At 46.9% G+C, this 25,610-nt stretch overlaps 1 protein-coding gene across 10 annotated transcripts in view; it reads left to right on the forward strand.

Moving 5' to 3' along the window:
• The window catches only part of MTHFD1L (methylenetetrahydrofolate dehydrogenase (NADP+ dependent) 1 like), a 441,775-nt gene that overhangs the window by 88,869 nt on the left and 327,296 nt on the right, over positions 1-25,610 (forward strand). For all 10 annotated transcript variants that reach the window (XM_033938573.1, XM_033938565.1, XM_033938569.1 and 7 more), the window contains 3 exons: positions 2,997-3,170; positions 15,320-15,456; positions 16,625-16,671. In XM_033938573.1, coding sequence (XP_033794464.1) covers positions 2,997-3,170; positions 15,320-15,456; positions 16,625-16,671 — 358 coding nt within the window. The remainder of the gene's footprint in view (positions 1-2,996; positions 3,171-15,319; positions 15,457-16,624; positions 16,672-25,610) is intronic.

Below are 25,610 nucleotides of genomic sequence, written 5' to 3' on the forward strand. Positions count from 1 at the left end.
CTCTCCCGGTCTTGTATCCTCTCTTGGAGGAAGGGGACTGGATGTGCTCCCTCGACTTGAAGGAAGCATATACCCATGTCCCGGTGCACCCCACCTGCCGAAAATTCTTACGATTCCAGGTGGGAGACCTACACCTCCAGTACAGAGTCCTGCCCTTCGGCCTGGCCGCGTCCCCACGAGTATTCACGAAGTGCATGGTAGTAGTGGCGGCAGCCCTGAGGTCTCGCGGGCTCCACGTGTTCCCTTACCTGGACGACTGGCTCATCAAAGCCCCGACCAGGGAGGAGGTTATCTCAGCGACCCGACAGTCTATTGCCTTCCTGCAAACCCTCGGATTCGAGATAAACTTTCCAAAGTCTCAGTTGAGGCCGGCTCAGTCTCTTCAATTCATAGGTGCGGTGCTGGACACGGTGCGCCTGCGCTCCTACCTTCCGACCCAACGGTTGGAAGTCTTGGTACGGATGAGCCGCCAGGTCTCTCAACTACCAAGGGTGTCGGCCAAGCGCATGATGATGCTGCTCGGCCATATGGCCTCGACGGTACACGTCACGCCATTTGCGAGGCTGCATCTGAGGATCCCTCAGTATACACTCGCATCACAATGGCGCCAGGAGTGCGATCCGGAGTCGCGCCTCATTTCGGTGACTCCGCTTTTGCGGAAATCGCTAAGTTGGTGGACAGACTCTTCAAATCTGTCCACGGGACTAATGTTTCGCACTCCCCCATTTCGCAAGGTTCTGACCACGGACTCCTCGGACTACGCGTGGGGAGCCCACCTCGACGGTCTTCGCACACAGGGCCTGTGGTCGGCGGAGGACCGTCGCTGTCACATCAACGTGCTAGAGCTTCGGGCCATCTTCCTAGCACTTCGAGCCTTCGTTCACGTAGTACAGGACCAGGTGGTCCTCGTCCGCACGGACAACCAAGTAGCAATGTACTATGTGAACAAACAGGGGGGAACGGGGTCGTGGCCCCTCTGCTCCGAGGCCCTTCGCCTCTGGGAGTGGGCGGCCTCCCGGAACATCTTCCTCCGGGCGGTCTACATCCAGGGGGAACTGAATTGTCTGGCGGACAAACTCAGTCGACTCCTGCAACCCCACGAGTGGACTCTACACTCAGCAGTTCTGCACGAGGTCTTCGCTCGCTGGGGAACGCCACAGGTAGATCTGTTCGCCTCTCCGGAGGCACACAAACTACCACTATATTGTTCTCGGATGTACTCGCGGGATCGTCTGGAGGCGGATGCCTTCCTTCTCGATTGGGACGGGAAGTTCCTCTATGCATTCCCTCCTTTCCCTCTGATCATGCGAACGTTGGTACACCTCAGATCGTCCACGGCCACGATGATTCTCATAGCTCCTCGGTGGCCGCGTCAGAACTGGTTCTCCCTACTGCTCCAACTCAGCGCCAGGGAACCCCTTCTTCTGCCTGTCGGTCCTTCTCTGCTATCTCAGAATCAAGGATCCATGTTACATCCCAATCTGCAGTCATTGCACCTGACAGCTTGGTTTCTTGTTCCCTGACCCCTCCGGACCTGTCTCAATCAGTGAGGGAAGTGCTGGAAGCCTCCCGCAAGATCTCGACGAGGCTTTGCTATTCGCAGAAATGGACCAGGTTTTCCACCTGGTGCTCTTCTTTCCTCCTGGACCCGGTATCGGCCCCGGTACCCTCGGTTCTGGACTACTTATTCCATTTGTCGCGCTCTGGCCTGAAAACCACTTCGGTGCGTGTCCATCTTAGTGCGATTTCCGCCTTCCACCAACACCTGGATGGACGCCCTCTGTCTCTCCATCCCTTGGTGACACGCTTCATGAAAGGATTACTCAGGGTTTGTCCCCCGCTCAAACCTCCCCCAGTCGTATGGAATTTGAATGTGGTTTTAACTCAACTGATGAAACCACCCTTTGAGCCACTCAACAAGTCCCTCTTGAAATTTCTGACTTGGAAGGTGGTGTTTCTGATTGCCCTCACCTCCGCTAGGCGGATTGGGGAACTACAAGCCTTGGTTGCGGACCCACCCTTCACCGTATTCCATCATGACAAGGTGGTCCTCCGCACCCATCCTAAGTTTGTCCCGAAGGTTGTTTCTGATTTCCACCTCAATCAGTCCATTGTCCTTCCTGTGTTCTTCCCTAAGCCCCACTCCCATCCTGGCGAGACGGCGCTTCACACGCTTGACTGTAAGAGGGCGTTGGCATTTTACCTTCAACGCACCAAGTCCCATCGGAAGGTCCCGCAATTATTCTTGTCCTTCGATCCCAATCGATTAGGGCACCCAGTTTCCAAGCGCACTCTGTCTAACTGGTTGGCGGCGTGCATCTCCCTTTGCTATACTCAGGCTGGCCTTCCTCCCCCGGGTCGAGTCACGGGGCACAAGGTCCGAGCAATGGCAGCTTCGATAGCCTTCCTCCGTTCCACCCCGATGGAAGACATATGTAAGGCTGCCACTTGGTCTTCGGTTCATACATTCACCTCTCACTACTGTCTGGACACTCTGTCCAGGAGTGACGGCCGGTTTGGCCAGTCAGTTTTACAAAATCTGTTTTCTTAAAATTGCCATCCTCCCACCTGCCCTTTTTGGTTTGGCTTGGAGGTCACCCACATGTGAGAATATCATGCCTGCTTGTCCTGGGATAAAGCACAGTTACTTACCGTAACAGGTGTTATCCAGGGACAGCAGGCATATATTCTCACAACCCGCCCACCTCCCCGGGGATGGCTTCTAAGCTAGTTATGGAACTGAGGACCACGAGGTGGGATGCGCCCTCTAGTGGGCAGAAGGCACGCACATGCGTGGTGCAGTGTGCAAACTTGAAACTTCTAGCAAGTTTGCTTGAAAAGCTGTCCGCGCCGGGGCTCCGTAGATGACGTCACCCACATGTGAGAATATATGCCTGCTGTCCCTGGATAACACCTGTTACGGTAAGTAACTGTGCTTTGTTGACCACCCAAGCAGAGAGAAGTCTTTCTACCCCCTGTTTGTTTTTCTTCTCCAGTGACATCGAGATCTCTCGGGCACAAAGTCCAAAAGCAGTTAATGTGCTTGCCAAGGAGATAGGCTTGCTTGCAGATGAAATTGAAATCTATGGTCGAACTAAAGCCAAAGTACGTCTCTCTCTGCTGGAAAGGTTAAAGGAACAACCAGATGGAAAGTACATTTTGGTTGCTGGGTAAGACTAAGTAGTGAACAACTGCCTTCTACTATGTTTAGTCTCTTAGATTTACCCAATTCATTTTTTTAAATTTGAGATTTAGAAAATTACGTTTCCAACATATTGACAGAAAAATCTGTAAGTAACTAAATTAAAAAAAGGAAGGCACAGATTACACTTATATTAAAATCTAACCAGCTGCAAATTCAAGAGAGGAAGATCAACTAAATGGAAGAAGAACTAAAAAGAGGAAGAGACTCATAAATTGGCCTCTTTAAAACTTGATTAAATCTGAGTGCATACCTTTGTACTTGAAATTTCATACCTAAATTTAGAAGATCAAAGCAAAAACCAGGAGAGAAACCTCCACACACACAATCAGACCCAACAGACAACAGTGGAGGTTCGAAGACAAAGGTGTGCAATTTTATTCATTATTCAACAAATCATAGTCTTGTGCGGTGGCTCGACACGCACATGTTTCGGCCAATACGGCCTGCTTCAGGAGCCTTTTTAATTCATTTGGCATGTGCAGTGAGTTTCTCTATTCCACGTTCGATTTCCTGAGTTTGGATCATCAGTTTCTTAATTATATGAGAAATTGTGATCTTGAGTTAAAAAGGCTCCTGAAGCAGGCCGTACCGGCTGAAACACGTGTGTGTCGAGCCACCGCACAAGACTATGATTTGTTGAATAAAATTGTACACCTTTGTCTTTGAACCTCCACTGTTGTTTGTTGATACCTAAATTTAGAAGCATAAAAAGTGAAAGGACGGATTTAAGGTGGGGAAAATGTTAGGAATATAGCACTGATATTCAGCACTAGGTTTCTAAATTAGGCTTGTTTTGTGTATCTAGGCAAATGACAAGGTTAAATTTATAAGCGTAACTTTTAGGATCCTAAATTAAAATGACTTTTCAGCTGAAAATAGGACACACATTTATGAGCTTAATTTGGGAGCTCAGCTTATTTCCTTAGAAAAGGTTTGCTGCCCTTAAAATAACTCCTTTCAGTTTTGTCCATTGCTTTCCAACTTTTTCCAGATGTTCCCATCCTGCTAACAACTCCTTGAAGTAATCCCCATCTGTACAGGCATCTAATAAATAAACTGAGTGCCTTAGGTATGGGCCCCAAAGTGACGGACTGGGTCAGGAATTGGTCGAGTGGAAAGCGATACAGGGTAGAGATCACTCTAAGGAAAAGTTGTTACCAGTGGTGGACCTCAAGGTTCAGTTCTTGGGCTTGTTCTTTTTAACATTTTTGTAAGCAATATTTCTGAAGAGCTGTCTGGTAAGATTTGCCTCTTTGCGGATTATTTCAAAATCTGCAATAGAGTAGACACCCCTGATAGTGTGGATAACATGAGGAAGAGCCTAGTGAAGCTTGAGGAATGGTCTGAAGTTTGGCAGCTAAGATTTAATGTTAAGAAATGCAAGGCCGTGCATTTGGGCAGCAAAAGCCTGAGGGAACAGTACAATTTAGGGGACGAAGAATCTTTGTGTATGAAAGAGGAGCTGAGCTTGGTTGTGATAGTATGTGATGATGATAAGGTGGTCAAACAGGTTGAAAAGGCAACGGTGAAAGCTAGAAGAATGCTTGGGTATATAGGGAAAAGAATGGCCACTGGAAAAAAGGAGGTATTGATGCCCCTGTATAAGACTCTGTTGAGATCTCATTTAGAATGTTGTGTACAATTCTGGAGACCGCACCTTCAAAAAGATATAAACAGGATAGAGTCAGTCTAGAGGAAGGCTACTAAAACGGTCAATGGTCTTCATCATAAGATGTGTATGGACTTTGGAGGAAAGGCTGGAGAGAGGAGATATGACTGGCATGAGGCCATCCTCAATTGAAAGGAAACTCCAGAGTGAGAGGGCATAGGATGAAGTTAAGAGGTGATAGGCTCAGGAGTAATCTAAGGAAATACTTTTTTTTACAGAAAGCATGGTAGATGCATGGAACAGTCTCCTGGTAGAGGTGGTGGAGACAAAGACTGTGTCTGAATTCAAGAAAACATGGGACAGCACATGGGATCTCTTAGGGAAAGGAGGAGATAGTTCAGGGTAGGGAACTCCGGTCCTCGAGAGCTGTATTCCAGTCAGGTTTTCAGGATTTCCTCAATGAATATGCATGAGATCTATTTGCATGCATTGCTTTCAATGCATATTCATTGGGGAAATCCTGAAAACCCGACTGGAATATGGCTCTCGAGGACCGGAGTTCTCTACCCCTGAGATAGTGAATGCTGCGGATGGGTAGACTGGATGGGCCATTTGGCCTTTAGCTACTGTCATGTTTATATGTACAAAGTTATTTTTTTTAAAGTCTAGAACCTTATGTGGTAGTTAGTAAAGTAGGTTCATAAAGGTGGTTAATACATCTAAATAAATAAATATGCACTCACGTTACACCTATTTTATGATGTGAATGAATGTATGAGCATAAGTAAGTTTATAAAGTTACTCCCTTCTCAGAAAACAGCCATAGGTGTTTACATTAGCTCTGAGACGTGTGCATATATCCTGCTAAATTTTACTCACTTCTACTGTATGTGTATATTTTATAATGTGTAAACTTACAATAAAGAAAATGTGAGGACTATAGCCTGATATCAAACAAATCAATTGGCATAAGCGCTCCAGTAAAAAAACAGTGCTATAAAACCACCTAGTGTAGTGTTTTTTAGTTCAAGACCCGGGACCAATGGTGGCGCCCCTACCCCCCCAGAAACCTCTGGGGTGGCCCCCGTTGTTTTCTTGTTTTTATTTTCTGCTTATTCTGCCTCTCTACCCAGGCTCAGGACAGAAAAGAGAAAGTGGCTGGGAGAAGAGCCACATGCTTTGAAGATCAAGGCATTTCTTAGACAAAAGAGAATGTATTTGGAAATGCACACAACCTTGAGGATACCCCCTAATGAAGTTTGAAGGTGGGCTGGTGGGGATGAATGTCACTGACACCCATTGGTCAGCAGTGTCATGACCTTCATGGAGCCCTCCTTTACTTTCAGTAAGATACTGAAGGCGTTATATTTTTTCCTTGTGTATCTTACTTAAAATTTAAGTAAAGCAGATTTTTATGCCAATGATTATAAGATCATTGCCACCAAAACACTGGGTCTAAATTAAATGCTTAATAACACTACTGTTTATAATTTATTTATAAATTGTGCATAAGTGCTCAGTGCCTAATCTGCATTTGGAACCCCATAGAAATTACTTAGGGACCATCGTTGCACCTATAAGTCCCTTCTTATATTCCTTTCTTACTCATTGGAGTCTGTGAGTGCACATTGACACACAGGGTAGAGAGTTGCGCGGGGACAGAAATCCCACCCGTCCCCACCCGTCCCCGCCAAAATCCCACCCATCCCCACCCGTCCCCGTGAGGAATCCCTCCGTCCCCACCCGTCCCCGTGAGGAATCCCTCCGTCCCCACCCGTCCCCGCGAGGAATCCCCTCCGTCCCCACCCGTCCCCGCGAGGAATCCCCTCCGTCCCCACCCGTCCCCGCGAGGAATCCCCTCCGTCACCATCCTTCCCTATAAACTTCAGAAATAGTTATTTTATTTAATTATGCTACTGAATTAAAGGCTCTGGTAGAGACCCATTTACAAATAAGCAAAGAGACTATTAATTTGGAAATATTAATTGGGAAGAATACATACTTTGTAAATGGGTTTCTACCAGAACCTCTAATGTAAATATAAAATATAAATACTCAGCTGATGAGAACCCACAAACTGTCAGCTGAGGACTTCCTTTGCAGTTGGCCTGGGGTCCCTTTTGCCAAGCTTGGCAGGCAGCAGTAGCGTCCCTGAGTCACAGATGCTGGCACCTCAGTGGCTCATGGATGCTGCCAGCGACTGCTGCGCTTGGTGGAGGGGAGTTCTGACCATCTCTAGAGGAGGTCCTCTGCTGGCGGTGCTTGGGGATCCCCACCAGTCACAGCAAGGGCCAACAAGTACTTCAACACTGTAGAAATAAAACCAGAAATGCATTTCCTTTTCTTTTGAACACAAAACAAAGATATCTGCCATATACATTTCCCAAGGCAGATGACTCTATGCAATGTCACCTCGGTAACAAAATACAAAAATAGACAAATACACCCCCTCCCTTTTTACTAAACCACAATAGTAGGTTTTAGCACAGGGAGTTACGCTGAATGCCTCGCGCTGCTCTCAATGCTCATAGGCTCCCTGCGCTAAAAAACAATATTGCGGTTTAGTAAAAGGGAGCCATAGTGCAAAATATAGACAGCAGATATAAATTCTCAAAACAGACACATTTTGATCACTAAATTGAAAATAAAATCATTTTTCCTACCTTTGCTGTTTGGTGATTTCATGAGTCTCTGGTTGCACTTTCTTCTTCTGACTGTGCATCCAATCTTTCTTCCTTTCTTTCAGCCTCCTGTATGTTTCCTCTCCTCCAGACCTCATTCTCTCCCCCAACTTTTTCTTTCTGTCTCCCTGTTCCCCCTTCTTTCTGTCTCTCTGTCTGCCCCCTTTCTTTCTTTCTCCGTGCCCTCCCCCAAGCCACTCGGTTTGCTGCCACCGCCATCGGGGAATAGTCCCCAAGCCACCGCTGTCCCAAGCTTTCCCTGCAGAAGCGTCGCGCTGACCAGCATTCCGCTCCCTGACGTCAATTCTGACGTAGGAGAGGAAGTTCCGGGCCAACAAGGCATTTCTCCTCATTCCATCCAGCCTGAGCCCCATCTCTCCTTGATCCAGCATTTCCCTTCTGTGTCTGTCAGAATTACCATTCCACCTATTTTCCAGCATCACCCTTCTTTGTGTCCATCTCACCTATATCCCTATCTCACCACTTTTTCAGAATCTTCATTTGTCTCTGTCCTTGTCTTTACCCCATATTCACCATTTGCCCTTTCAATGTCTTTATCTCCCCCCCCCCACACACACTTTTTCAGCATTACTTCTATGTCTCTATTTCACCTCCTCTTCATGTCCCCTCTGTATCTCTATCCTTATTCAGAAGGTCCTGCTTACCCTTTCTCTTCTTTGTGTCACTATCTCCATTTTCAGCTTTCCCCCTTTTTCCTTTGTTAATGCACCCTGTAGCCAGAATCTTTCCACCCTCTCTCCACTCCGGCCCAGCCCAGTATGAAATATTTCCTTTTGTTTCTCTCCCCTCTCTCTTCTCCTCCCTCACCCACGAGTCCTGCATCTGGCCCTCTCCCTTCTACCTGCACCTGGCAACACCCCCCTGCTCCGCGGCTCTCTTAAGCAACTCGTCAGCAGCGGTGATCAAGACAAGCTGCCGACATCGAGGCCTTCCCTCTACGAGTCCCACCTTTGTGGAAAAAGGAAGTTGAAACAAGCGGGACTCGCAGAGGGTAGGCCCCGACGCCAGAAGCTTGTGTCGATCGTTGCTGCTAAGTTGCCGAAGAGAGCCGCAGGTAGAAGGGAGAGGGAGATAGGAAGGCTGTAGAAGCTCCGGAGCATGACACCGAACCCGGCCAGGATGATTTCTTTTTCAGGCTGCTGCTGCCGCTGCCATCCCCCACCCGAAATGACAAAAAACAGCCTAATGCCCGCGTCGGGAAATAGCCATGTTGAGCAGTGAGCTCAGCACGTACACAGATGAAAGCCTTGCTTGCTGATTGGTCCGGCGGCACGGTGGGGCGGGGCCGCCGGACCAATCAGCAAGCAAGGCTTTCATCTGTGTACGTGCTGAGCTCACTGCTCAACATGGCTATTTCCCGACGCGACGCCAGACTTGCATCGCCAGAATTTAGGTAGGTTGTTTTCATCCCCGTGGGAGTCCCGTGGGCAAGGGGGCGTCCCCGTGGGAGTCCCGTGGGTCAGGGGGGCATCCCCGTGGGAGTCCCGTGGGCCAGGGGGCGTCCCCGTGGGAGTCCCGTGGGCCAGGGGGGGAACCCGCGGGATCCCCGCGGGACCCGCGGGATCCCCGCGATCCCCGTTCCCGTGCAGACCTCTAACACAGGGTCCTGCATTGATTGCTGCTATTGTTCTCATTACCATCACTACCATTGCTGCTGCTGCCTTTATGCTTTGCATAATTGGGGAGAGGAGGGACGGAAGGGGAATGAAGGTCTGTATTTTGTTTTCATTATTGGGGGGTCAAATTGGATAAAAGTTGGAAAGTACTATAGAGTTTTGTGGTTATGAGGAAAGCTAGATCAGAATGAATGTTCCCTTTGCCAAGTTTTAACACAAATATTAAAATATTTGTTTTAATTTTCTTCTTTGGAGTTGCTTAATTAAACAGGAGACACACATATAGTGAAGTTTTTCCAGTTTGAGTTGAAAATGTGTACTACACTTTACAGCACTCCAGTCATAGAGGAACACGATCATACATGGGAAGTGTTCATGCTGGCTGCCTTGAACTCAAATATTCCCATAATGTTGGTGATTTTTTGTTATATTTGAACAATCTGTCAGCAAAGCATGTTGGATTTTTTTTTTTTTAATCTTAGGTCAGTTTATCAATTATCCCAGGACAAGCAGGCAGCATATTCTTAACGCATGGGTGACGTCACCGACGGAGCCCCGGTACGGACCTTTTTAACTAGAAAGTTCTAGTTGGCCGCACCGCGCATGCGCGAGTGCCTTCCCGCCCGACGGAGGAGAGCGTGGTCCCCAGTTTCTTCGTTTCCGCAGAGCGAAGAAGACGCATGTGTTTTCAATGGCCGTTGAAAAACTAATTTTTGCCTTCCCGCTCGCGTATTTTTTCACTTTTTTTCCATTTTCTTTTCGGATTCCCTTTATTTTTGTTTTCAAAAAAAAAAAAAAAACTCGTTGAGTTTTCCTTATTTTTTCAGGCCGGCCCCGGCGGGGCCTGTTGCCACCATACAGGCCTCCGGGTTCGATTTTGCGGAGGCCGTGTTTCCATTCATGCCCCCTCAACCGGGTTTTAAGAAGTGCCAGCGGTGTGCACGCCCGATCTCCCTCACCGACCCACACAATTGGTGCCTCCAGTGCTTGGGTCCAGAGCATCGGGCTGACACCTGCACCCGCTGTGCTACACTTAAAAAGCGTACTTTGAAAAATCGGCAAATCCAGCAAAATATTTTGTTTGGTACCGGATCTGCCATGGAACCGGCTGCGACGTCGACGGCACCACAAAAGTCGGCACCAACGACATCAACACCACCGGACCCTTCCTCGGGGTCGTTGGGCCCAGGTAAGCCGGCTAAGAAGCCTCCCACTTCCCTTGAGCGCCCTCCTGCCACGGTTGCGACACCGGCCCTCCCGGCACCGCACCGGCCCCGCAAACGCTCCGCTCCGATCTCGGTGAGTGCCTCATCATCGGCCTCCTCATCGCCGGAGCGTAGAGCGGCACCTATGGTACCGAAGAAGAAAAAAGCGGTACCGGTGCCTCCCCTGGACGACCACATCGCGGCCATACTCCAAACACAGTTACAGGAGCAGCTGCAACAACAGCTCCAACAACTGTTGCCGGCGTTGCTGGCACCGCACCTTCCGGTACGGGACCGGTCCGAGCCTCACACTGTCCCATCGGTGTCGACCCCCTCGGTACCGATTAATACTTCCATGCTGGTGCTCTTGGCAGAAACACCTACAGTACATACCCGTGATGCTGCTGACCCTGTCCGGTCCCAGGAACGACATCGGTCTTCCTCACCCGGTACCGCCTCGGTGCGCTCAGGCAAATCTCTTTCAAAGACTCGCCATGCCGAGCCCTCCACACCGATGTCCAAACGTACACACCCCGACGTTAGGGACCCAGATTTGTGGGAAGACTCTCCTCACGGTACCGAGGAGGACGCTTCGTCAACCGACGAAGAACCCTCCATGACCGACACCGTCTCCAAACCAGAGCAATCCTCTTTCTCCAAATTCCTTAGGGAGATGTCAGCAGCTCTTTCCATTCCCTTAGAGTCCGACTCTAAAAAGTCTCAGGCTTTCCTCGATGCCCTAGACTTTGAGCAACCTCCCAAAGAATTTCTGAAGTTGCCCGTCCACGACATCTTACGGGAAACTTTCTATAAAAACTGGGAAGCTCCCCTCACGGTTCCTGGAGCCCCTCGTAAATTGGATAGCTTGTACCGGGTTATTCCAATCCCAGGGTTTGATAAACCTCAATTGCCCCACGAGTCCTTCCTGGTGGAATCTACTTTGAAAAAATCTCAGGGTTCCAGTGTATATGCCTCCACCCCTCCTGGCAGAGAGGAAAAAACCATGGATAAATTTGGTAAGCGCCTTTTCCAAAATGCCATGTTAGCCAATAGAGCCAACAACTACACCTTCCACTTCTCCTTCTACATGAAGCATCTGGTGCAACACCTCTCCTCCTTACAGAAATACCTTCCTGAACGTAAGGTCCCTCTTTTCCAGCAACATATTTCCAGCCTCCTCCAACTCAGGAAATTCATGGTTCGCTCCATCAACGACTCATTTGAGCTGACCTCTCGCGCATCTGCCATGGCGGTGGCCATGCGACGTTTGGCATTGCTGAGAGTCTCTGACCTGGACATTAACCACCAGGACCGCCTGGCTAACGCACCTTGTCTGGGTGATGAACTCTTCGGAGAGTCCCTGGACTCAACAACCCAGAAACTCTCAGCACATGAGACCAGGTGGGACACTCTGATTAAACCTAAAAAGAAGACTCCACCTGCTCGCACCTACAGACAGCAGTCTTCCTACCAGCGCAGGTTCTCGGCCAGACCTCTCAACCCGCCTCAACAGCAGCCTCGCCGACCTCGTCAACAGCATCAATCTCAGGCTCGCTCACAGTCTCACCAACCTGCCAAGCCTCTCCCTCCATCAAAACCATCTCAGCCCTTTTGACTTTTTCCTCCAGGGCATAGCCAGTCTCCTATCATCATTGCCTCTTCCTCAGCCTATCGGAGGTCGCCTCCAAATCTTCCTCAGCTGTTGGGAGGTCATCACATCAGACCAATGGGTCCTCAACATCATTCGCCACGGCTACTCTCTCAACTTCCAGACTCTTCCACCAGACAATCCTCCCATAGAGTCTGCTTCTCACTCCTCCCAAACCCTCCTCCTCCTGAGGGAGGTCCAATCCCTCCTTCTTCTCAATGCCATCGAAGAGGTGCCTCCGGACCAAAGGGGTCAGGGATTCTACTCCCGCTACTTCCTGGTTCCCAAGAAGACAGGAGACCTTCATCCCATCCTCGATCTCAGGGACCTCAACAAGTGTCTGGTCAAGGAGAAGTTCAGAATGCTCTCCCTTGCCACGCTTTACCCTCTTCTCTCTCAACACGACTGGCTATGTTCCCTGGACCTCAAAGAGGCCTACACTCACATCCCAATCAATCCGACTTCACGTCGCTACCTACGGTTTCAGATACAGCACCGTCACTATCAGTACAAAGTGCTAACTTTTGGCCTCGCTTCATCGCCCAGGGTGTTCACCAAGTGCCTTATTGTGGTGGCGGCCTTCCTCAGGTCTCACAACCTCCAGGTGTTCCCCTACTTGGACGATTGGTTGGTGAAAGCACCTACGTCTCCACTTGTGCTACAAGCCACTCATCACACCATCTCTTTCCTCCATCTCCTGGGGTTCGAGATCAACTACCCCAAGTCGCATCTGCTTCCCACACAGCGACTTCAGTTCATTGGAGCAGTTCTCGACACCACACTAATGAGGGCGTTTCTCCCCTCCGACCGTCAACGGATCCTGCTCCACCTCTGTCGTCAGGTGCTCCTTCATCACTCCATTCCTGCCCGACAGATGATGGTCCTCCTGGGCCACATGGCCTCGACGGTCCATGTGCTTCCTCTGGCGCGACTCCACCTCAGGACACCTCAATGGACTCTTGCCAACCAATGGTCACAGACCGCGGATCTTCTTTCTCATCCCATCTCTGTGACATCGTCTCTTCAGCAATCTCTTCAATGGTGGTTGAACTCCTCAAATCTTTCCAGGGGTCTACTCTTTCATCTACCCCCTCACTCCATGATCATAACCACGGATGCCTCCCCCTATGCGTGGGAAGCTCACCTGGGAGATCTACGCACCCAGGGACTCTGGACCCCTCAGGAGCGTCAACATCACATCAATTTCCTGGAACTCAGAGCCATGTTCTATGCTCTCAAGGCCTTTCAGCACCTTCTCTGCCCTCAGGTTCTTCTCCTGTGCACAGACAATCAAGTCGCCATGTACTACATAAACAAGCAAGGCGGCACCGGATCTCGCCTCCTTTTTCAGGAGGCTCTCAGCATCTGGACCTGGGCCACGGCCCGCAATCTCTTCCTCAAGGCTGTCTATATCCAGGGCGAACAGAACTCCCTGACCGACAATCTCAGCCGCATCCTTCAACCTCATGAGTGGACTCTGGATCCTTCAACACTCCACTCCATCTTTGCTCGCTGGGGCACTCCGCAGGTGGACCTCTTTGCAGCGCCTCACAACCATCAGCTGCCCCAGTTCTGTTCCAGACTCTTCTCTCCTCATCGTCTGACCCCAGTTGCATTCCTGCTCGACTGGACGGATCGGTTCCTCTATGCCTTTCCTCCACTACCTCTGATGTTGCGGACGTTATCCAAACTCCGCAGGGACAGGGCCACCATGATTCTCATCGCTCCTCGGTGGCCTCGCCGACACTGGTTCTCCCTCCTGCTTCAGCTCAGCTCCAGGGAGCCCATTCCTCTTCCTGTGTTTCCTACTCTACTTACGCAGCAACGTCAGTCTCTACTGCATCCCAATCTGTCTTCGGTCCACCTGGCAGCTTGGTTTCTCTCGGGCTGACCTCTCCAGAGAATCTGCCTCAGCCTGTCCGTCGCATTTTGGATGCCTCCAGGAAACCGGCCACCCTCCAATGTTACCATCAGAAGTGGACCAGGTTCTCCTCTTGGTGTCTACTGCATCATCACGATCCCACCTCATTAGCGGTGGAAACTGTACTGGACTATTTGCTCTCTCTGTCCGACGCTGGCCTCAAGTCTACCTCAATCAGAGTCCACCTCAGTGCCATCACTGCGTTTCATGAGCCTATCCTCGGAAAACCTCTCACGGCTCATCCACTGGTTTCCCGGTTCATGAGAGGCCTCTTCAATGTCAAACCACCTCTGAACCCTCCTCCTGTCGTCTGGGACCTGAATGTGGTTTTATCAGCCCTCATGAAACCCCCTTTTGAGCCTCTTGCCACAACTTCGCTCAAACTTCTAACATGGAAGGTGCTTTTCCTCATTGCCATCACCTCTGCCAGGAGGGTTAGTGAGATGCATGCACTGGTCGTCGATCCACCGTTCACTGTTTTTCACCATGACAAGGTGGTTCTGCGTACCCATCCTAAATTCCTTCCCGTGGTGGTCTCGGCTTTTCACCTCAACCAGTCCATTGTGTTGCCTGTCTTTTTCCCTAAACCCCATTCTCATCCTGGGGAACAGGCGTTGCACACGCTGGATTGTAAGCGTGCCCTTGCATACTACCTTGACCGTACCAGGGCTCACCGCTCGTCCCCTCAGCTCTTCCTGACCTTCAATCCTAACCGTCTAGGTCGTCCTGTCTCTAAACGGACGCTTTCCAACTGGCTTGCTGCCTGTATTGCGTTCTGTTATGCTTGGGCCGGTCTCTCACTGGAAGGTGCTGTCACGGCCCACAGGGTCAGAGCTATGGCTGCTTCTGTGGCTTTCCTCCGTTCCACACCCATCGAGGAAATCTGCAAGGCTGCCACTTGGTCCTCAGTTCACACGTTCACTACTCACTACTGTCTGGATGCCTTCTCCAGACGGGATGGACACTTCGGCCAATCTGTGTTACAAAATTTATTTTCCTAATGGCCAACCATCCCTCCTCCCTCTCTGTTAGCTTGGAGGTCACCCATGCGTTAAGAATATGCTGCCTGCTTGTCCTGGGATAAAGCACAGTTACTTACCGTAACAGGTGTTATCCAGGGACTGCAGGCAGATATTCTTACGTCCCACCCTCCTCCCCAGGTTGGCTTCTTAGCTGGCTTATCTTAACTGGGGACCACGCTCTCCTCCGTCGGGCGGGAAGGCACTCGCGCATGCGCGGTGCGGCCAACTAGAACTTTCTAGTTAAAAAGGTCCGTACCGGGGCTCCGTCGGTGACGTCACCCATGCGTTAAGAATATCTGCCTGCTGTCCCTGGATAACACCTGTTACGGTAAGTAACTGTGCTTTTTGTATGAATTGCCTGAATTTTAATAATCATTTTTCTTATTAATAGGATAACGCCTACACCCCTTGGAGAGGGTAAAAGTACTGTCACGATCGGCCTTGCACAAGCTCTGACTGCCCATGAACGTGTTAATTCATTTGCTTGTCTAAGGCAGCCTTCACAAGGCCCCACCTTTGGAGTGAAAGGTATTTAAATGGATCTAGATAATCTTTTCACGCCTTGCTTAAACAGTGAATGAATATATATTAGTTATATAAGAATGTGGCAGATTTCAAAGCACTTGGCCTGCTTTTACCAAGTGGCAGACTCATTATGCACAGCATTAAAACTGCTGGCCCTCCTAACATGAACATCACGTAGAATGCATGCCGCATAAAAAAGCTTTGGCATAGTTAAAAAGATAATACTAACTCTTCTGTTGAAAAGGATTAAAATCATAGAGAGAACAAATAATAATCTATCTGCAACGGTAGCAGGTGGAGAAAAAAGCCTCAGAATAAAGTGACAGTCATTAACATAGGTAGTATAGTATAACGTAGGCCTCAGGATAGGCCCCGAAAGCACATGTTTTAAAAGCACAGTTTGCATAGGTTGCAACTTGGTCCAGCATTGGTCCAAAGGAAGATAGAAAGAGACAGAACCCTAGGATCTTCTGGCTTTATAAATGTAGGGGGATTTCCCAGGATGCATCAAAACTCTGGGGCAGTCTCTATCTCGTATCCAATCATAGAGCAGTGCATCACAGAGCAGGGCAGTCTTTATCTCAGTGATGTCATGATGAGATTTTCTCCAGGCATGCTTTTGTGTATTCACCTTAGCTGCATCTGTCTGGCCATGTCTTTTGTCCTTTTACTTAACACTGTCTGAAGGCAAACTGGCTCAGTCCTTTTTCTGGCATACCCAGCCATGCCTCTGCAATAGATGCCTTTTATTACAGCCCCTGGACAAGATGGCTGAGTGCAGGGCTGGACTCCAAACTTTTCAGAATCCCAGTTAGAAAGATGATTAATTAGGCATGCTTATGACAGGAAAACAGGGTGCATCATGTCAACTATTTCCATGCTATTTTGTCCCTCTTCTTACCCCACCTTGCTGCTTGTACAAATAGCATGCTCAGAATACACAGATGCTTCAACTGTAGAAAAATTGCACTTGTTAATTTTCAAAGAAAGGCGACATTAGTTTCTCTCTGAAAAGTATATACTGTACCAATTATGTACTTTAAAACTGCCCATGTAGTTTTCAATAGTGGAAATTTTGAAAGTTGCTTCCCCTGTGTGTCTTGTTGCAAATTTGTTGAAAGCTTTTACAGAGCTAGTGTTGATCTGACTTGATGTGCCTTTAATTCCTCAGGTGGAGCAGCGGGAGGTGGATATGCACAAGTGATTCCTATGGAAGAGGTGAGAAAAGAAAAATTACTAGCTCCTTAAGCTAGTCCCTCAGAAAATGAAAGAAAATTTTAACACTGCTTAGCAGGAGAACAAAAAACAAAACAGATTTTTGGTTAAAAAAATTGAAGTGGAATGGTAAACTATTGGGCGGGGAGGGGAGGAACAACAGCAGTCCAAAACATTAGTAATATTTTGAGTATTTAGCCAGAAATATAAGTTTAAACTTTATTTGTTATTATGAGTTCATTTGATCCAGTATATTTATGGACACTTCAATAAGGGCTCTTTTTATCAAGCCGCGCTAGCGGGGTTAATGTGCGCGACGTTTCATCACGTGTTAACCCCCGCGCTGGCCTAAAAACTACCGCCTGCTCAAGGGAGGCGGTATCGGCTAGCGCGGCCTGTGGTTTAACGCGCATTAAACCGCTAGTGCGGCTTGATAAAAGGAGCCCTAAGAATCTACAGTTTCTTGATATAGATTAATTTAGATGTTTCATCTTAGTAATACTAAAGCTCTGTGACATTGAATGAAAATTCTATTACATAACACAGGATGGCTATAATGGGTGTGGACATGTTTTTAAATATATTTTTCTGTGGTGCTTTAACTATACATTCCAAAAGAAACAAGCAAAGAAAGAAACTTCATCTATAATTACTTAATGAGGAAGTTGGAACCATATTCATCTATTTGTATGAATTACAGCATTTAGCTTCCCTTCACCAAACTTGAACTGCCATTCCACCTACTCATGAATTTATGAATTGTTATCATATCCCCTCTCACTATAAGGGCTTCCTGACTTCTCAACAATGTCCCTATTGGTCTCCTCTGTATATCTCTCTGTCTCCCTCAGTTCCTCCAAGTCTGCTATTCTAGCCTCAAGAGACCAGACTCGTTCTCTGAGAGCTAGGAGCTCTTTACATTAAACATACACATATAAACTCTCGCCAGCTGGAAGAAAATCATACATGTGACACTTGGTGCAAAAGACTGGATAGCACCCCTCTCGCTGCTAAACTGCTGTCTGCATCTTAGTATTATTGAGCTGTTTAATTAAACTTTGTTAAGGTACTAGAAATATAAGACTACACTAACCCCTCTGCATTCGCAGTGATAGGGAAATAACAAGTCAGCAAATACAGAGAAACCGCAAATAACTTTTTGTATGTTATTCACGGTGTTCTGTTACAAAACCCTGGAGAATAGGATAAAATATCAAATCACTGACCTGTTCCTGTGAAGAAAGTGCAGCGATTTCTTCTGTACAACGGTGGGAGCAGAGATTTTCTCTGTACAATGCTGCACCCAGCGATTTTCTGTGATGCCATTTTGGGAGCGGAGCCTGCAAACAAAAAAACGCAAATAACTGAAACCGCAAGTGAGGTGATTAAATTTGCAGACAATACAGTTATTCAGAGTAGTGAAGACATGGGAGGATTGTGAAGATCTGCAACGTGACATAATTGAGCTCGAGAAATGGGCATCGACATGGCAAATGAGGTTCAACGTGGATAAGTGTGAAGTGATGCGTGTCGGTAACAAAAATCTCATGCACGAATACAGGATGTCCTGGGCGGTACTTGGAGAGACTTCCCAGGAAACATAAGAACATAAGAAGTTGCCTCCGCTGAGGCAGACCATAGGTCCATCCTGCCCAGCGGTCCGCTCCCGCGGCGGCCCATCAGGCCCATTGCCTGAGTAGTGGTCTATACCTATGAATATCTAGGAATCTATCCAAACCTTCTTTGAAACCATTTAATGTTTTCTTGTCTACAACAGCCTCTGGAAGCGCGTTCCATGTATCCACCACCCTCTGAGTGAAAAAAAACTTCCTAGCGTTTGTTCTAAACCTGTCCCCTTTCAATTTCTCCGAGTGCCCCTTTGTACTTGTGGTGCCCCACAATTTGAAAAATCTGTCCCTTACTAAGATGAAACATCTAAATTAATCTATATCAAGAAACTGTAGATTCTTAGGGCTTGAGTAGTAATCTTTTCTTTTTTCCTTGAGTTTGGTCTTGTTTGATTAGACTTCTCCATTCTATTTTGGATTGATCTTGATTATTTTTTTCCAGTTTCTTTCCAGTTGTCTGCAGTGCCTTTTGAGTTGGAGAAGTTCGGAGTCGAATCATTTGTCAGAATGTCTGCAGATTTTGTGTTTTGTTTTTATTGGTGCTAGCTCATTTAGGATTGTTTCGCTTAATGTTTACCATGGCGGTATGAATTCTTTGGGGTCTTTGGATTCTATTGCGGGGTCTGCTTTGTCCCAGAATGTGGTTGGCTCGATTTTTGGACAGGTTTTGATGGGGGATTTGTGGGGTTTTATGTTTATAATTGCATTGGGCCCAGTTGATATTGAAGGTGTATTTATAATGATCTGACCAGATGGAGGGGTTCCAGGAGAGTGAGGATGTTGGGTCATGTATGCTGCAATATCTAGTTGGTGGCCTTTTTCTTGTGTGGTTTGGGGGTTGAGTATTTGGTAGGGCAGTGCTTTGAGGTAGGCGAGCATGCTTTCAACTTGATTGGAGGTATGGTCTTCAAGGTGGAGATTTATATCTCCTAGTAGCAGGTTGTAGGTTGATGTTAGAGAATTCTGGAAGATGAAGTCTTCAAGTGAATGTTTTGTTGCGCTCCATTTTCCTGGGGCTGTATAGCAGAGAATGCAGGTTATGGTGTCTTTGAGTGTGTCGCCAGATAGTTGGCAGGCTAGACGATCCAGATCGGGGTAGTGTGTTTGTCTAGGACTTTTATGTTGAGATTGTTTTTGGCTTGGATTGCTAATCCTCCCCCTCGCTTTTTTTCTCGGCAGACTAGCTCTACTTTATATCCCTTAGGGCAGAATTCTGTTATGCAAGGGTCAGAGTCAGAGGTTAACCAGGTTTCAGCTAGGAATAGGCAGCCTAGTTGTTCTTTAACTATCCAGTCCTTTATTAGGTCTGTCTTTGGGCTTATCGATCTTATGTTCATATATGCACAGGTATTGAGGTGTATGTTGTATAGGGATAGTAGGTACATTTTGAATAGAGGAGGCTTCTTGGCTGAGGATGGGTGTTGTGAGCTGTTGTTCTTGGCTTGGGAGGTGGCCTTTTTCCCCAACTGGGGGGGATGCTTTTATTAGGTGATCGTTGAGCAGTCTATCAGATTTCTGGATGGTTGGGGTTTTCTGAAAGGTTTGGTATGTCTTTTGGATTCTGTCAGAATTGGGATGGGGGAGATGTAGTATCTAGCTGTTTTCCAGTTTGTTAGGAGCAGGAAGAGTAGTAGGAGGGCAAGCAGGAGTTTTGTTGTGCAGGGTGTCATTTTTGATTGTATGGGGGGGTGGGGTTCTTCTTCAAAGTGAGATCTGTATGCTGGGGTGGGGGTCCTTTAGAAGGGCTGGAACTATAGGGGTTGGTTGGTGTGCGATGTAGGAGCTTTGGTTGGAATGCCACAGTGCTCTTATAGGATGGAATGCTGCAGTGCTCTTATTGTGAGTGCAAGCAGGGGGGTGGATTGGCGTTGTTTGGCCTGAGGTGGGTTTTAGTTTTGAGATTAGGACTTGAAAGGAGAAGAGCATAAATTGACTCCTTACCTCTCTGTTCTTCTGTTTTACTTTTTCTCTTTCACGGGTACAGCCTAGCGGGGCCTGTTCCACCTTCACAGCCTTGGACTTCGATTTTGCCGAGGCCGTGTTCCCTTCAATGTTCCATCCGCAAATGGTTTTTTAAAAAGTGCAGACACTGTGCTCGCTCCATTTCCATCACTGATCCGCACCGCTGGTGTCTCTAGTGCTTGGAGCCTGAAACTTGTTCCCGTTGTTCATCCCTCCAGAAGCGGACTCTTAAAAACCGTCTCATTCAACAGCGTTTCCTCTTCAGCGTCGCGATGGAGGGTGATTCAACACCGATTCTGACATCGGTGGCACCAACTAAACCGACACCGCACCATACGACATCGGTGGATCCATCTCCGGTGTTGAATGTTCCAGTGGTTAAGCTGGCTAAGAAGCCTTCCCCCATCCTTTCGGGTCCTCAGGCCAAAACGGCAGTGAGCCAAATCCTGACAACCTCGAGGAGACCCAAGAAACATGCGGCATCTTGCCTGGCTTAGAGTGTTGGAGCTTGATGTCAACCTTCAGGATAGGTTGGCTAATGCACCTTGTTTGGGGGATGAGCTTTTTGGTGCATCTTGGATACAACTACCCAGAAGTTATTGGCCCATGAGACCAGGTGGGATACTCTGGTAATGCCCAAAAAGAATCCTCCACTTTCTTGTCCTTTCAGACAACCTTCCTATCAGAGATGGTTTGCTGCAAAACCCCAGCTCAGTCTCAACCCAGAAGACAGAGGCAACAGCAGAAACAACAGGCTGCACCTCCAAAATCTACACAGCCTTTTTGATGTGTTTCTTTGGAGCATATTCAATGTCACCATTCTACAGTCTTTGCTTCAGCCCATCGGAGGCCGTCTTCAGTTTTTCATAGGTCTTTGGGAGCTCATAATATCAGATCTTTGGGTCCTCAACATCATTCGTCAGGGTTACTCTCTCAATTTTGAAACCCTACCACCAGACCATCCTCCAAGCGAGAATGCTTGGGACCCTGCACAGTCCTTCCTTCTTCTGCAGGAGGTTCAATCCCTTCTCCTGCTGAATACCATCGAGGAAGTTTCCCTCAATTAGCAGGCCCAGGGATTCTACTCCCGTTACTTCTTAGTCCTCAAGAAGACCGGAGGACTGAGACCCATCCTGGATCTCAAAGCTCTCAACAAATTTCTAGTCAAGGAGAAATTCAGGATGCTATCTCTTGCCCTGCTTTATCCTCTTCTCAATGAGAACGACTGGCTATGCTCCCTAGATCTCAAGGAAGCCTTCACCCATATCCCAATTCATCCAGCTTCCAGAAAGTATCTTCGTTTCCAAATCAATCGCTGTCGTTACCAATACAAGGTACGTCCCTTCGGCCTTGCATCTTCTCCCAGAGTCTTCACGAAGTGCCTGATTGTAGTGGCCACTTCTCTCCAATTACATGGCCTTCAAATCTTTCCTTACCTGGACGACTAGTTGATCAAGGCTGTATCTTCTCAAGAAGTGGTTCAGGTGACATCTCAGACCATTTCTTTTCTAAAGGTTCTGGGAATTGAGATCAACTTCCCCAAGTCACATCTCATTCCAGCTCAACGTCTGGAGTTCATTGGGACAATATTAGACACCACTCTCATGAGAGCGTTTCTTCCTCAGGATCGCCTTCAGGCTTTCATCTACCTTTGTCAGCAATTGCTTCCTCTGCAATCCATCTTGCTTCCACTGCCATGTCACACTCTAGCAAGGCTTCATCTTCGCACCCCTCAGTGGACCCTTGCCTCTCAGTGGTCTCAAGCGATGGATTGTCTCTCGCAACATATATCTGTAACATCATCTCTTCTGCAGTCACTTCGTTGGTAGATGACCTCTTCCAATCTCTCCAGAGGTCTCCTTTTCCATTTGCCCCCTCATCACAAGGTCATCACAACAGATGTTTCCGCTTATGCCTGGGGGGCTCATATGGACGATCTTCAGACTCAGAGTCTCTGGACTGCCAGGGAGTGGAAATTTCACATCAATTTCCTGGAGCTCAGAGCAATGTTTTATGCCCTCAAGGCCTTTCATCATCTTCTCTGCCCCCAAGTCCTCCTCCGTTGCACAGACAATCAAGTAGCGATGTACTACATAAACAAGCAAGGAGGCACGGGCTCTCTCCTGTTGTGTCTGGAGGCCCAGAAAATCTGGAGTTGGGCATCAGCTCGCAATCTGTTCTGAAAGGCTGTCTACATTCAAGGGGAGATGAATTCCCTAGCAGACAACCTCAGCAGAATTCTTCAGCCTCACGAATGAACTCTCAACTCTGCAACTCTCCAGTCCATCTTTGCTCAATGGGGCACTCCACAAATAGACTTGTTTGCGGCTCCTCAAAATCGCACTTTATTCTCCCCTACGTCTGGAAGCAGATGCTTTTCTTCTCGACTGGACGGACATGTTCCTATATGCATTCCTGCCACTTCGTCTCATTCTGAAAACTCTGTTCAAACTCAAGAGCGAAGCAGCCACCATGAGTTTATTACGTTTGTGAGGTTGTTACTCCTTCTAGTCCTTAAGCAAGAAAGGCGCCTGCTTTATAAAAGCAACATAGGTGATTTCTGCCTTTATAAAATAGGTTCCCAGATCCATAAATGGCACCATGCAAATTTACACCTGCTCTGAAAAAGAGGTAAATATCGCATTCATGCCTCTTCCTTCCTCAATCAGCCCCTATGAGTGCCTATGCACAGATCCCATAAAAACAAGTGCACAGTTTGTGTGAATAATTTTACGCATGTAAGCAGTTACACAATTTTATAAAAGTCCTTTTCTGCTTGTAAAACAGTCTTGTACACAGAGAAAGTTTTAGAAAATTATCCTTTTATTTTCAAATTTTTTTTTATTGAATCTTAACATTTTCATAGTATGATGTATATTTTTTCAATGTATGTGTCCTACTAATTCAAACATTTTAAACTTGGATTTTTAACATTTATTTTCCAAATAACTAACCAGGTCCATTCCATCTGCAATATTGTATGTAACATATCCTTTCTCAATAGCGCCCTCTCCCATTTCACCCCTTTGCTATCCGTAACTAGAATTCCAACAACTCAGGTCTTTAGTTAAAAAGTATCTTGAAATGGAGTAGATGTACAAGTGATATCTTCACCACTCTAGCTATCTTGTTTAATTATTATCTAGGAATTTGATCACATGATTGTGTGTTCTTTGGGGGAGTTCTAGAATGCTTGCCTCCCAAATCATCATGAAATCTTTGCTCTTTAAAAATGATCTTTCCATGGCTGGCATTTCCATCAGTATTAAACTGTGTGATGCATGCCTCCATTAACAGTAGGAAAAGGAATCTGGTCCTTGCTTTACTATAAGGATCTTTTATTCACCATCAGATAGGCCTTTTCTTTTTACACAAATAACCTTCACCTTTCCCCTTAAATTCCCAGGCATGCCAAACCATCAAAGAGAACAGCACCTGCACTAAAGTTGACCCAGTTGTCCCAGTGTGCCTCTTATAAACTTCCTGATTTCTGCTACAAGGCCTCTGGAGCACATCTGATCTTGCACAATGGCCCTTTGTACACGTTTTGTTTTTCAGGCAAAGCTCACACAAACAGAATGATACCAGAAATGCTTGTGGAACAAACTGTAAAATAAATGTGTTGTATTTCTCTGAAAGAATTACTGCATTAACCTTCCAAATTTCTGCCTTGCTGCTTGGAAAGTCATTGATTTTCCATTCGTGTTCAGAAACTAGTGGATACCACAAATTATTTTCACTGTTCTCTTTCTGAGCATAGGACACGTAGACCAAAGTGCCATATAGTCAGTCATTAAGATGATGCATAAAACATCCCCAAATCCAGAAATCCTATAATTTCTCTTTACAAGCCTCCCATCATAGAGACCACTGGTATACTAATTTTATGTACCCTTTGTAGGAATCTTTAAAATTAAATTGTTAACTGTATTTCTGTTTCTGGTGAGCAGACAGGTAAGACAACATCTGAATGATGTATAGTAAAGGTTGGCGGACTCATTCCTCAAGGGTTGGCATCCAGTTTTCAGGATTTCCCTATTGATATGCATGTATTGGAGGCAGTACATGCAAATAGATCTCATGAATATTCATTGGGGAAATCTTGCAAACCTGACTAGTTTATGGCCCTCAAGGTTGCCCACTCCTGGTGTATAGTCACGTCATCATCTTAAACGGATAAACTCTGCCTAATAATATTAAGATCATAGAAACAGAAATATGATGACAGATAAGGCTAAATGGCCCATTCAGTCTACCCATCCACAGCATTCACAATCTCCTCCTCTCCCTAAGAGATCCCACGTGCCTGTCCCATGTTTTCTTAAACATAGACACAGTCTTTGTCTCCACCATCTCTATTGGGAGTCTATTCCATGCATCTACCATTCTTTCTGTAAAAAATATTTTCTTAGATTACGCCTGAGCCTATCACCTTTTAACTTCATCCTATGCTGTTTCATTCTGGAGCTTCTTATCAAATGAAAGAGACTCGCCCCATGCACATTTATGAAGTATTTATTTAAACATCTCTATCATATCTCCCCTTTCCTGCCTTTCCTCCACTGCTTACTAACTCATGTTACGTGTGTGTGATTGATTGAAGAGAATATTGCCTCTCCTTTTTTTGATATTAAGTAGTTCTTGAGGGGGACTATTGAAAAATTTCTTCTTCCCTATTCGTGTGGGTTTCCTTCAAAGCAGGGGTCCCCAAAGTCCCTCCTTGAGGGCCGAATCCATTCGGGTTTTCAGGATTTCCCCAATGAATATGCATTGAAAGCAGTGCATGCATATAGATCTCATGCATATTCATTGGGGAAATACTGTAAACCCAACTGGATTTGTCCCTCAAGGAAAGACTTTGGGGACCCCTGCTTCAAAGTATACATATTGAGATATTTAAGTCTGTCCCCATATGCTCTATAACAAAGACCACTGACCATTTTAGCAGCTTTCCTCTGACTGACTACATCTCGTTTATTTTTGAAGGTGCGGTCTACAGAATTGTATACAATATTCTAAATGAGGTATCACCATAGTCTTAATCAGGTGCATCAATACTCCCTTTTTCCTCTCCCTATGGACCCTAGCATTTTTCTAGCTTTCACCATCACCTTTTCGACCCGTTTGGCCACCTTAAGGTCAACACATACTATCACTCCCAAGTCCCTCTCCTCCTTCTTGTACAAAAGTTCTTCACCCCCTAAACTGTACCGTTCCCACGTGTCTTTTGCAGTCCAAATGCATACTCTTACATTTCTTAGCATTACATCTTAGCTACCAAATTTCAGACCAAACTTCTCTAGGTCCTTCCTCATGTTATTCATACCATCAGAGGTGTCTACTCTATTGAAG

The sequence above is a fragment of the Geotrypetes seraphini genome, chromosome 3 (assembly GCF_902459505.1).
Source record: "Geotrypetes seraphini chromosome 3, aGeoSer1.1, whole genome shotgun sequence".
In the NCBI taxonomy this organism is placed as follows: Eukaryota; Metazoa; Chordata; class Amphibia; order Gymnophiona; family Dermophiidae; genus Geotrypetes; species Geotrypetes seraphini.